Below are 13809 nucleotides of genomic sequence, written 5' to 3' on the forward strand. Positions count from 1 at the left end.
GCATCACCACAGAAAGTGGAGGAGTTCTTTGTCCCGCTGTGCGCTTTCCAGCCCAAGTCATGTGTGACTACATGACCTAAGCATCCTGCAGATGCCGACATAAGCTCCGATCCTGAATGCAGCCTGCATCACCGCTACACTCCTCTTTGGTCACTCGGGGGCATAGTACAAGGTGAAACTGGACACACAAACGGCCATACTAAGTTGGTGACTCGCATATAAGCCGGGGGGGGGGGGGGGGGGGGGGGAAGAGGGGGGGCAACTTGAGCAAATTTTTAAAAAATTTGGCCTATATGCGAGTATATACGGTATGTTCTTAACACTTAACTCGGGTGGGGGAAGCCTCCGGATCCCATTGAGGCTTCCCCTGGCCTCCTCGGTCCCACATCGGCAGCGATAAAGCTCCCGAACAGTGGGGATGTAAATATTTACCTTCCCGACTCCAGCGCAGTATCGGCTCTTCGCTCGGAGATAGGTGGAAATAGCCGATCGCCGTCGGGCCACTCTACTGCGCAGGCACAAGTCTCCTGTGCAGTAGAGCGGACCAGACAGAGATTGGCTATTTTCGCCTATCTCCGTGCGGAGATAGGCGAAAATAGATAGGCGCCCCCGCTGAAGCCAAGAAAGGTAAATAAATCACTTCGGGGGAGCGAGCGCTCGACTGCCTGCAGCTACAGGGGAGGGGGAAGCCTCATTAGGACCTTGAGGCTTCCCCCGCCCGAGGTGAGCACCCCCCAGGGGAACTTTTTTTTACAGGTTCTCTTTAAGCTACTGCACAGATGCTTTTACACTTCAGCCCGCATATATGCATTTCAACCTTCTTCCTCCAGTCTCTGTTTTAGGCCCCGTTTATATCACTAACGCGTACGGGCACGCGCGTACGAACGCACGCCATCCGCGTTTGTGTGCGTTGCGTGGCTGATCCCATCACTGAAAAGTGAATGGGACAGCCACGCGTTTTTACAAAAAATGCGTGCAGCATGCGTTCCCGGACCGCAAAGGTCCGGAACGCATGCAGTGTGAACATCAGACATTGCACTCTATGCAATGTCTGTCGTGCGTTTCGGCCAACTGCACGCGTTTCTAAAACGCGGCTGGAAACGTGTGCAGTGTGAACAGGGCCTTACAGGCTGCCAAGTGAGTGGAGATCTGTGGTATATATAGTGGTCCTGCCCAGTGGCCCAAACATTCTGTAATGCTTTCTGGAGACAAGTAACTCTTATGATTTCTTGCACTATTACCAACCCTGTGGTAGTATGAGAGATGAACTTCTGAGGCTTAAAATCAGGTACTTTATTGATGATGGACAGACACAAAGAACAAAAATCATCCACAAGGTCAACGTACGTCTGTCATGCTTACGATATGCCTTCAGTCATAGGACAGCTATGACTAAGTGTGTATTATAAGTACAACACACGTTAGTTGAGCTTGTGGATGATTTTTGTTCTTTGTGTCCATGAACAATTAAGTACCGGATTTTATGCCTCACAAACCTTTGCAGATCATTTCTCTTTCTTCATTGAACCCTGCTTGACATGCTTGATACTGCACCTGTCAGTGACATATTAAGGGGGTTTCAGAGTGTTATAAACTTTATTTTACCAGTGGTACTTCACTGAGTTCTCCATTAGGTAAACAAGGAGCAGACTATAAAGCTCTAAAATCATAGGCGAATATGAGCCTTGGAGCACAATGTTTATTTTTCCAGGTTATCTACAAATCAGCAAGAGCTTTATCAACCCTTTAGTAGCCACATACGGTAAAACTATACGTGCAGTGCAGGGCCACAGTTTTCTTGCTACTGGGGAAGGGTTTCTTCCTGGGGAAGGGTTTCTTCCCCAGCCTGGCAGGCTATGCAGAGCGGCTGGGATCGATCATTGTTACCTGTACAGACGCTGAATCAGCTTCTTCTCTTCTCCACCCTCGGCGGTACTGCAATCCTGACACGTCTTCTGATTTCCGATCACACGGTTTTAACGTGCTCAGGGCACAGAGGATGGTGTCAGCATTGCAGCGCCACCTGTGGTTCCATCATCCCTCTTCCACCATCGGGCAGCACTGCAATACCAACACCATCCTCTGGGTCACGAACACGTCATATCGTGATCGGAACCCAAAAGACATATTGGGATTGCAGCACTGGCGCAGGTGGAGGAGAGGAGAAGCCAATCCAGCATTTGGACAGGTAACTATGACAGCTCCCTGCCGCCCACTCTGCATGGGTGCATTAGGAAGCCCAGTTTAGCTGGCCCCTACTGCCCTGCCACAAGCTGTATAAAAATAGACAACTTGTGAACGGTTGAAAAAAGGTTAATGACATTTGAGATCCTCTCGCATTTTATTGGTTGACAGAGAGAAGTAGCACAACATTTTGCATTATGAGTGAAGGTCTGTTGAGCTTTTCCTCAAGGTTGAAGACTAAGCACACAAGTAAGGTTTTGAAAGATAACAAACATGCTGCAGCATCTTCTATGATACAGAAGTTGGCAGTTCTGCCAAGCTCACTTTAAGATGCAGTTGAACATAAACAGTAATGCAGACTTACCACCTCTTCTTCCAACTTGTTTGAGTAAAGCTTGAGTTCAGCTGTCAGTTTCTCGGTGAGTCTGGTGACAGTAGATGCTTCTGTGTCATTATCAATCTCAAATGATTCCTACACACCAAAGCAAACACTTATTAGTTCATATTGCCATTTAAATTCCGTAAAAATAATTTATCGGTTTTACAACATATTACCGTATGCACTTGCACAGCGATGACATATCCCAGATTTCCAAGCATAGTCATGCTTAGAGAGGAACCAGGGACAGATCACTGAAATCTATGACGATTTGTTAAGGGGGAAACGCTGAGGCCTCTGACAGGAGTTATTTCAAGAAACCGATAGTGCCAAAAAGAAAATGAGGCTGAAAGCAATGCAGCTTTAACTACTGAAACTCATTTTCAGAACTCTTTTGAAGAGACTTTATAAAAATTGGGGAAACAGAACTTTCGATAGATATGAGCACAGAAGCTCCATTTCAGTCTTCCTTCAGGCCTGGAACCCACTGAAAACCGCAAACGCAAAACGCAACCGCTAGCGTTTTGTCTGAGCGGTTTGCAAGCGGATTCATGTGCGTTTTTGGTCGTGCTTTGCAACATTGTATTTTTTTCCCCAGCGGGTGCCTAGCGTTTTGCGTTTTTATCCTGATTGGTCCTGTGAATTTTTCATTTTGTTACAGTGTGCTGAACCGCAAAACGCTAGCAAAACCGCTCAGTTTAGGTTTTGCTGAGCGTTTCTGCTAGCGTTTCAATACTTTACATTGAAGCGCTAATGCTCCCAAAATGCTGCAGGTCCTGCGTTTGCGTTTCTGGGAAACGCAAACGCTCCTGTGGAAGTTGCCCCATCCATTAACATTAGCCCAGCGTTTTGGCAAACTGCTAGCGTATCGCAGTGCTGCCAAAACGCTGCCAAAAGCGCTCCTGTGGGTTCCAGCCCTAAAAGGGAATCTGAAGTGAAAATACATTTATGATATAATGATTTGTATGTGTAGTACTGCTAAGAAATAAAACAACGTCAATAGCACATATTTGAGTCTCACTGTTTCTAGTACAGGAAGAGTTAAGAAACTTCAGTTATGTATGCAAAAGAGCTTCTGGAAGACAGCACTGTCTTCAAAGCTCTTATCTCATCTGTCTCTCATGGTTTCTTTATTATTATTATCATTGATTTATAAAGCGCCAATATATTCCGTATGTTTTTTCTGCAGAGAAAAGTTCAAAGGGTCACTACTCTGTGAAATTATTTAAAATGCTGAGTGTATTATGGCAACTGCAATTATTAGAGACTGATGCAATGTTATACAAAAAAAAAAAAAAAAAAGCTATATACCGGAAAATAAAAATATGAGACTATTTTCTTTGCTACTAGCCGTATTACACAACCAATTCATTATATCAGAAGATTTTTTTCGCTTCAGTGTCACTAATTATCACTGCATGATAAATAGGGTGATAGTGAGAGGAAAACAAAGGGTTAACATCTTCATTCCATTATAAACCATTTTAAATCACACACCTGCAACAAATATGCTGCCAATGGACTCAAAGTATCTGATCTACATGCTCATTCTCTGCCATTGATTTAAAGTATTAAAGGCATCAGCACAGAAGTCAGGCACTGTTTATTAGGAAATAAAGATGGCAGCCTCCGTATTTCTCTTCGTTCATGTTCCCTTTAAATATAGTTATGTGTGTGTGTGTGTGTGTGTGTGTGTGTGTGTGTGTGTGTGTGTGTGTGTGTGTGTGTGTGTGTGTGTGTGTGTGTGTGTGTGTGTGTGTGTGTGTGTGTGTGTGTGTGTGTGTGTGTGTGTGTGTGTGTGTGTGTGTGTGTGTGTGTGTGTGTGTGTGTGTGTGTGTGTGTGTGTGTGTGTGTGTGTGTGTGTGTGTGTGTGTGTGTGTGTGTATATATACACAGCTTAAGTGAATCAAAGTATTTTTATGGAGATAAAAAAGGTAAACCTGCACTGCATAAACCAGCATAATTCCTGTCCTATCCTTCCAGTGCATGGGACATTAGCTCCATTCCTGTAGTGCTGCTTCTTTGTTTTTTTTGTAGCACTACGTAAAAGGACTAGAGTCTAAGGGCATGGGGAGGGGGGAGGGGGAAGCTGCACTTTCAAAACACGCAGGCACACACTCGCTCACTAACTGCTCTCTACTAATATACCAGATATTCCAGAGCTTTCTTCATTCTTGCTTGTTTCTGCAAACACAAAACAGAAAATTCATCAAGTTTGCACATCTACAGCGGCATTACACTATATTAAAATACTGTTAGAGCAGTTGTACATCACATACCATCACACTGCATAACCTGAACAGCTTTAGCATTTTCACAGATTTCGGCTTAACCAGCAATGCATATTTGTATTTTTTGTTTTATGAAGCAGAGTTTAAAATATCTACCCCCAAAATACTAACTAGTTTGTTAAATATCCATTTGAATACATTATCGCACTTAAAGTGCACCTGAACTTCGGATCTGAAGGGCTAAATTAACTCTTTGTAGTCCAAAATGCAGTTATGGTTTCCAAGTCCCCCTGCCTCCGCTGTTGACTTTAAAGTGTACCAGAGCTGAAACATTAAAAAGATTTTATATATACCTGGGGCTTCCTCCAGCCCCATCCGCTCCCACACCGGCCACAGCTTCGGGAACCGGGTCCCATCACTTACGTCAGTCAGAGCCAGTCTAACAGTCGAGTGACATAGCTGTCCCCAGTACAGTGCTGCAGTAGATTGCAGCGCTGTACGATGTAAATCGCCGTCTAACAGTCTCCTAACGACGATTGCCGCTGGTACACTGACACTCAAGCATGGATGTGCATTCTCCTGCAATTTCCGCACATTGCTCTTGATGCCTTTCGGCGTTAAACAGGCTTGGGGCTGCCATCTTCCCGACGCCTATCGCCGTTAGGCTGTCGGGAAGGGGTTAAATACCACATTGGGTAGAAATCTTTGTGAGGTCTTATGAAGTTTTTCGGTAAATTACCAAACTATTTACCGCATGTGTGAAAATCTTACTAGATATTTGAACAAAATACTTTTTGCCACATGAGGTAAATTACAGAACATGACATTTTTACTATACAGGTGAATAGAATTGTATGCGTTAGATCAAATGATTACCAATGAGCAGCACTAAAACATTATCTGTCATTAACCAGAGGAATTTAGTAAACTTGAATAATCTTCATTGTCAATCCACATACAGATAATCTGAGGACATAGTATAACTTACTCGCTGTATGCCCATAAAGAAAACATAATACAGCACCCGGATAGGATTTCAGTTAATTGCTCAGGTTGTATGCGGCTGATAGATCGTGGATGAATGCTTAGTCTAAACCAGCACTGGACAAAAATACGACCAGTATGTGCTGTGGATCCGGACCACCCGCTGGCAGGTACTGAATGCTGTCACATGAAGTTTTTGTGTCCATGGAGACCAGACGCTGGAAATGTCAATTAGGCCGTTCATGTGACAATCTGACCATTTTGAAAATTCATAATTTATAGTTAGATTCTGGTCTACTGTATAAGGGCTATGTTAAAGAGACTCCAACAACATTTTCAGGCTTATTTCTTCGATCCTATAAGTTGCTAAACCTGTTCTATTGTGGTCCGTCTTACTGCAGCCTTTTCTAGTTGCACAGTCACTGCAATATCTCTGTTATATAATCTAATCTTCTTTCCTTTGTCAGCTCAGGCAGGAATGTGCTGCTCTGCTGTGATAGGGAGAAGCTATGCACACGCCCTCCATGCCCCCTGCAGGCTCTGTGTGCGGTGTGTTGTTGCTGTATGAGTCACAGACAGAGCTTCTCGGAGCCTGTCACATTCTGGTTAGCAGCCATGTTTCTTGTTTGTAAACACTGCCTAAAACTGGCAATTACAAGCCAGGATAGCATCAGGGAGTGGCAGAAACAGCAAAGAGGGCCCCAGGAGAACATAATGGTATGCTTTTTATTGTAAGAATTTTAGAGTACAGATTGTTTAAAGCGTATCTGAAGTGACATGGCCAAAATATATACACATTTATTACTAGTCCCAATAAGAAAATAGCTAAATTCCTTTCTGCGTTCTAGTACAGTAAGTGTAAAAAGAAAAAAAAAAAAAAAAAGTATGATTGACCAAGCTAAAACTCGTGGTTTTTAACTTGACCCAGCCTCAGCCTATCTGGATCTCCTTTTACATCTGTGGAAAAATTATTAAGCAAGGTGCTTTTACTGTGCTGACAAGCACTAAGTATATTATTATTATTATAAATAACATTAAATAAGTATATAATAAGAAGATTACATACACTTCCTTCTGCATCCCACCTGTTGGAAAAAAATAGTTTAGAATGAGCAATAAACAAGTGAAAAGAGGTCACACTAACATTCAAAATTATTACCATCTTGAAAACTGGAGTTGGGGTTAAAGAAAACATAAGGTGAAAATGGTAGAAAGGTTGACATTATTTATGCACATTAAGGGAAAGAGGCGCCCTGATTAGAATAAAAGCTTTTAAAACCAGTTTAAAAACGAAAAAGAAAAATGAGGCATCTTACCTCAATGACGAAATCTCTGTAAACTTACAAAAGATTTTTATTTGAGCGGCTTCCTGTAGCGGCGATATGCATCGCCGTTACCATGGGAACCGCTGTACCGCTTCCTGGTCATCACAGCAGCCGCCGAGCGCGCTGCTGTAATAGGAGATGCCACAGAGGATAGCGGCTACTACGGGGGAATCTAATCGGACAAGCGGCCGCCCGCTCATGATAAGGTGACAGGAGCGGCGGCCGCGTGGAGGAGCGAGAGGCCAGACCTGTACGGCAAACTAGTGTGCCGCGGAACAGCGGTTGAAAAACGCTGCTCTAGGGAAATAACAGAAAGGAAGTCTGCCATCCTTCATTAACCTTAAAGCGGAATATAACCCTGCATTTCAACTTTGCTCTAAAACATTTACAGCATATTATATGCAACCAGCATTTTTTTTATTAGACCAGCATTGGAAGGGTTACACACAGAGCTTTAAAGATCCTGGAGAGAAATGCTCCCCGCAGCCGAAGTTTACTTTACACTCTGTTTACTTAAATGTAACAAGTGTGGAATGTGACTCACTCTCTGACTGTGCAGGGGCTGGAGGACAGCCAAAGAGTGTGTAACATTCCTCACTTGTTACATTCTGTTGACTTAAATGTATCTATCTAAACTTCCACTGCGAGGAGCAGTTCTCTCCACGGAACGTTAAAGCTCTGTGTGTAACCCTTCCAATGCTGGTCTAGTAAAAAAAAAAAAAAAAAAAAAAATGCTGGTTGTATATATGCTGTAAATAATGTTTTAGAGCAAACTTGAAATGCAGGGTTATATTCCGCTTTAAGAGGCCAGATGGGGACCACCTTTAGCTATATGTTTAGCACTCTTAGACATAGGGCCTGTCCTCCAGCGAGGTCAGGTCTGCTTATTAACTATGAGAAACTGGGTTCGTTTTTAGTAGGGTGCTAAGTGCAATAAACAGTCCCTTAAGGAAGGGGAAGTGCATGGCAAATTACCACTCAAAGATGTTCAACAAATTCAAATTGGTTCTTTTGCAGTGTTCGTAAGCCATCTTTACATCCACATTGAGTGAAAATGGATTTAAGAGAAGAAAAGAGGTCCGAAGTAAGAAGTAGAAAGTAGGTAAGTGAAGACACAGAAGAAAAGATTTGAAAGGAAGTTCAAGAGAATCCAGAGACGAGGGGCGTGCCGGTTGAGCCTCTGTACACTGTACATCTGCGCTCGCAGGGCGCAGTCTGGGAGAGATCATTGATTACGTGCCATTGTAATTTGTTCAGGACTTAACAGGTAGTTAATTAAAGGATCCCAGATTTTATGGAACTTTTTCATACGGTCATTCATACAACCAACCTTTGATTTTATAAATAACTAGTAGGCCTAAGCCCAGGCTCTAAGTCTGTGTTGAAACCCCCCTCCCTCTAATCCTCCCCCCTCGAGACCGCCGCCAACAAGTCACCACACACACACAGGCACGCCCCTTCTGGCCCCGTCCTCCCTCAGCTCTGCTCAGTCTCTGCGTCCCTCCCTGCACATGCGCAGTAGCGCAAAACACGGGACACACAAACACAGGGAGTGCAGGGATGGGACGCAGAGACAAAGGGGTTTTATTATAGAGGATTGCTCAAGTACCTTAAAGGACCTTAAAGGGGGGGGGGGGGCTGCATTAAATTAACTTACCTATGGAGCTGAGTCTCCATGAGGGCATCCATCTTGCAGCTCTCAATGGCGTTGTTCAAAGTGCTGGCGAGTCCAGCATGTGCGTGCCTGGCTGCTAGTGTAAGCCAGGAGATGTGGTGTTCCCAACCACTTGTACATGCCGGGAGATGAGCATCCCAGGCCGCTAGTGTATGGCAGAAGATGTCATTTCTCCCACCCGGGAGATGTAAAGACATTGAAAAATACATTTCCAGGCTCAACTCCCAGCATACACTAGCAACCAGGGACAGGCTGGACTCACACACTTTGAACCACGACTTTGCAGCACTAACAGCTGCAAGATGGGCCCAATTTTCCCCCATGCCTGAATCTGGGCTAAATTTGCAGCTTTCCCCACATACGAGAGGGGTTTCGGAAACTGCGGTGCAAACCTGGATGGCATGCTGCAGTTTCATGCAGCACACAGCTGAATCCCTTTGGCTGCAGTGCTTCAGGCTGCAGCCGAATCGGAAACAGCTCCTTGGGGAAACCAGCCCTTAGAGGGAGCTTCGTTTTAAATATTGTCAAAAAGAGGTGCTCAGGTCGCTTTGCTTTTTACAAGAGCACTGCTTAAATGACAACTGTAGGGAGGCTGCCATGTTTTTTTTTCCCTTTTGTGCAATACCAGTTGCCTGGCTGTCCTGCTGATCATTCGCCTCTAATACTTTTAGCCATAGCCCCTGAACAAGCATGCAGCAAATCAGTTTTTTCCAACATTAATGTCGGAACTGAAAAGAATAGCTGCATGATTGTTTCTGGTGTTATTCAGACACTATTGCATCCACATAGATCAGCAGGCTGCCAGGCAACTGGTATTGCACAAAAGGAAAACAAAACAAAACATGGCAGCCTCCCTACAGTTGTCCTTTAACCCCCTTGGCGGTATGAAAAATACCACCAGGGGGCAGCGCAGCAGGTTTTTTTAAATTTTTTTTTTTAAATCATGTAGCGAGCCCAGGGCTCGCTACATGATAGCCGCTGCTCAGCGGCATCCCCCCGCCCGCTTCGATCGCCTTCGGCGATCTCCGATCAGGAAATCCTGTTCAAAGAACGGCGCGCCGCACCGGATAGCGGCGATCGGGCGAGCGGCGGCGGCGATCGGGGTGCTGGCGCAGCTAGCGAAGTGCTAGCTGCGTCCAGCAAAAAAAAAAATTATTTAAATCGGCCCAGCAGGGCCTGAGCGGCACCCTCCGGCGGCTTACCCCGTGTCACACACGGGGTTACCGCTAAGGAGGTTAAAGGAATACTATCGATTGAAGCATTTTTTTTTTAAGTGTTGTATGTTAGGGCACACATTACCACAAGTACTAGGAGCAGTTTCCTTCCTCAGGGCCCTTTTCCACCAGCGCTGGCTGAATCGCAAAAACGCAAACCGCTAGCGATTTTACAATCGCTACGGTTTGCTTTTTAACATAGGAATCGCGGTAGGTCATTTCCACTACCGCGATTCGTTTTTTACCCGAACGCGCGGCGAAGCGATATTTGCCGCGATTTTGCTATGCAGTGCATAGCATAGCATAGCAAAATCGCGGCCGCAAAACGTCGGGGAATCGCCGGTTTTGCGATTCAGCAATTGCTAGCGTTCAGCGTGAATGCTAGCGACTGCAGGTGGAAAAGGGCCCTCACACAGCTCTGCCTCTCTGCTGTAAAATCCTCTGTCAGTTTTTAGATACAAAAGTGACTGCTCTTAATGTCCCTGCACAGGGGGGTTGCTATCCAGGGCTGTGGAGTCGGTCCAAAAATCCACCGACTCCGACTCCTCGACTCCGACTCCTCTAATTTGCATATTACAATTTTGTTGATTAAAAGTATGTAACATGAAATTCGTCTCTTAACTGCCAACGCTTAGGAATTTTACAAGACAACTGAAGTGAGAAGGATATGTAGACTACTATATTTATTCCCTTTAGACTAAAATTAGTCCTTGGTAAGAGTACTTGTAAAAGGTACAAACCGGAACAAAGAACATCTATCAGGCCCTAGGCAATGTAAGTGTGGGTACATGTAAGAATGATGTGCAGGTACTATGCAGGGGAATGAGGAGATTGTAAACAGACAACACCTCTGTGTTCAATGTGCAAGCATTCTCAGTGGATTCCCTGCAGCTCTGTGGGGAGTGCATATGTAGAGTATAGTACTACTGTCTAACAAAGTAAACCTGAGACAGATGAAATTGGGGTTTTGTGCGTGCCTGGGGCTTCCTCCAGCCGCCTTCGGGGTGGTCGGTCCCTCGTTGTCCTCCTCCACCGCCTGGATCTTTTGCTGTGGGTCCGGCTGCTTGAGCCGGTCAGGCGTAGTGCGCATGCACACACTCCACCGCCAGTAGCATGCTACACCTGTGCAGCACTATTGCGCAGGTGCAGAGTGTTCCTGGCTGTGGGAGCGGCATGCGGCCGGACAGCGCTGGCTGGCTGGAGTGCCGGGACTCGTGGCGGAGGATCCGGGTGGTGGAGGGCGGCGGGGGACTGATTGGCCTGGGAGGGGGGGGGGGGCCCAGGTGTGTGTGGAACTTTACTTTTCATCCGTCTCAGTTACCCTTTAATTTGTAGTCACCAAACCAAATTTTAACATATCAAATTATTTGATTTCATCAGCAAAGGGAGTGCATACATTTGCATAAATCAGCATCAATGCAGAATTATTTCCATCTCGTTGACTATCTCTATTAGTGACATAGCTACACATCAGGCTTTATTCTTGCAGCATAGATGTTATTTCGTATATATAAGAGATTCCTGTGTACACATCATATATACACAGTCACAATCAGATATGTATATCTGACCTTAAAAATACGGGGACTGCTTTATTGAAGCAGCACAAGTAACTAATTTTAAATTGGTTTATTTCATTTTTGTGGACTAAGCACAGCTATTAATGTATATATACTGTATATATACATTATTTTTAATGACTATTATCTGAGAAATAGAACATTTTATCATATTTTCTATTTTAATTACAGTTACAAATTCATTAGGAGTCGGTGCATTTTTTTCCGACTCCGACTCCAGGCACCCAAAATTGCCCGACTCCACGACTCCGACTCCACAGCCCTGTTGCTATCAACTCCTCAGTGTATAGTTTAATTAATCCTTTGCTGAAACAATCTTATTCAGATGGTGGTAAAGGGTTAAAGATTCCAGCAATGTGTGTGTTCCTTGTTTGTGGTTCATTCTGACTGATAAAGATCCTGATAATGCCTTTGTAAACAGCCTCTCTCCCTCTCAGCAGCCTATGAAGTAGATGCAGCCTGGAATGTATCATCATCATCATCACAAGCCAGTCAGTGCTCGTTTCCACCATAGCGAATCCGCATGCGGCGACGAGATGCGGATTCGCTTGTTACACTGAAGTGGCCGGGGCTGTTTCCACATGTGCGGCGTGCGGGAGCGATTTGGCGGCGGGCCAAATCTGCACGACGGGACCCACAGAATTCGCCTGCGTCGGGAATCCGTGCGAATCGCCGCTAATGTATTTAATAGTAAAAACGCATGCGTTTGTTACATGCGTTTTTACCCGCGATTTCGCACCTTTCTCAATGTTATTTTGCCCTGGCAGTGTCATGGTTAATTTCGCATGGCACCCTGCCATGCGAAATCGCAGGTGGAAACCCATCCGCATGCGTTTTTACAAGCGTCGGAATGCCGGCGAAATCGCGTCGCAACAGGGGAAACGGGCCCTTTGTCAGGAAGTGTAAACACATCTCCCTCAGGGCCCTTTTCCACCAGCGTGTTTGCGCTGGCTGAAATCGGAAAGACGCAAACCGCTACCGATTTTACAATCGCTACGGTTTGCTTTTTAACATAGGAGTCGCGGTAGGTCATTTCCACTACCGCGATTCGTTTTTGACGGGAACGCGAACGCTCGGCGGAGCAATATTTGACGCGATTTTGCTATGCAGTGCAAAATCGCAGCCGCAAACGTCGGGGAATCGCCGGTAATTGCGATTCAGCAATCGCTAGCATTCAGCGTGAACGCTAGCGACTGCTAGTGGAAAAGGGCCCTCAGTCAGCAATATTTCAGCTCATCTAGCTACTTACCTCTTCAGATCAGCCTCCTCCTCCTCATGCCTCCTGCATGCTGTGACACAGTACAGTATATTTGTGAGCTGTGTGAGGAATGAAGGATGATTTTTAAGCAGGGATAGAGGGAAAGAGAACTGGGTGAACAAATATAGTTCCCCTAGCACTAGTAGTAATGTGTACCCTAATATAGAGTATTAAAAAAAAGTTGTTTTATTCCTTTAAACGCATGAGTAGATTTGCTATAATATGCTTCCCATACAATACCACACATACTTGCAGATCGCAAACACATGCAAATGTGTTTGGTGTGAACAAGCCCTTCTAGCTGTCCAATGTTGTAATGGAGCAATTCAGCTGGACACAGGATATATATTGTATATGTATACATTAAAATACATAGGACAAATATTTTCACAAGCTTAAAAATAATGTTTCTTACCTCGTTCTTCTCTTTGAGTCTAGGAAACAAAATATAAGAAGACCGTCAAAACAGCATATACAAAAAGTCTAATTTCCTAACTTTACCCTAAATTAGGCTTCATTGAAAAATATAAGCAGTCATTAACATCCTGGATTCATAAGTTAGTTGGCCTATTAGCGGGCTATATACCGCAGGTGATATATGCGGTGGGTCCTGTATGAGTGCGCTGCGATACGTGCTGCAGTATGTACAGCTAGCCATCCTAGATCCTGCTTGCATCCTCTAGTTCAGTCCTCCTCAAGTACCCACAACAGCTGAGACACTAATTCCCTCACCTGTGAATGTTTGTAGTTTTCTGCAAAACATGTACTGTTGGGGTACTTGAGGACTAAGTTGAGAAACCCTGCTCTAGTGTTCCTGGAAGCTTTTTGAACTGGCCACTAGAACTAGCTGGAGATCTTGAAGCCAGTTTAGACCACTACAGCATCACCTAGTTGCCTAGCGGTCCCAACTTCCTTCCCCATACAGCGCACCTGGTGTCTCCTATACATGTTTTACCTGGTGTCTAGAGGCTGCCAGACC

The 13809-nt window shown here is 44.9% G+C and overlaps 1 protein-coding gene and 1 long non-coding RNA gene across 4 annotated transcripts in view; one reads left to right on the forward strand and one right to left on the reverse strand.

Annotated features, from left to right (window-relative positions):
• The window catches only part of LOC137518576 (uncharacterized), a 91163-nt gene that overhangs the window by 38194 nt on the left and 39160 nt on the right, over positions 1-13809 (forward strand). Inside the window, exon 3 of the long non-coding RNA XR_011020847.1 lies at positions 8121-8205. This is a non-coding gene — a long non-coding RNA (uncharacterized lncRNA). The remainder of the gene's footprint in view (positions 1-8120; positions 8206-13809) is intronic.
• The window catches only part of LOC137518574 (uncharacterized), an 86131-nt gene that overhangs the window by 10312 nt on the left and 62010 nt on the right, over positions 1-13809 (reverse strand). For all 3 annotated transcript variants that reach the window (XM_068236628.1, XM_068236627.1, XM_068236630.1), the window contains 4 exons: positions 13246-13264; positions 6845-6863; positions 4712-4747; positions 2549-2656 (listed from right to left, as the gene is read on the reverse strand). In XM_068236628.1, the coding sequence (XP_068092729.1) occupies positions 2549-2656; positions 4712-4747; positions 6845-6863; positions 13246-13264 (182 nt within the window). The remainder of the gene's footprint in view (positions 1-2548; positions 2657-4711; positions 4748-6844; positions 6864-13245; positions 13265-13809) is intronic.

The sequence above is a fragment of the Hyperolius riggenbachi genome, chromosome 5 (genome assembly GCF_040937935.1).
Source record: "Hyperolius riggenbachi isolate aHypRig1 chromosome 5, aHypRig1.pri, whole genome shotgun sequence".
In the NCBI taxonomy this organism is placed as follows: domain Eukaryota; kingdom Metazoa; phylum Chordata; class Amphibia; order Anura; family Hyperoliidae; genus Hyperolius; species Hyperolius riggenbachi.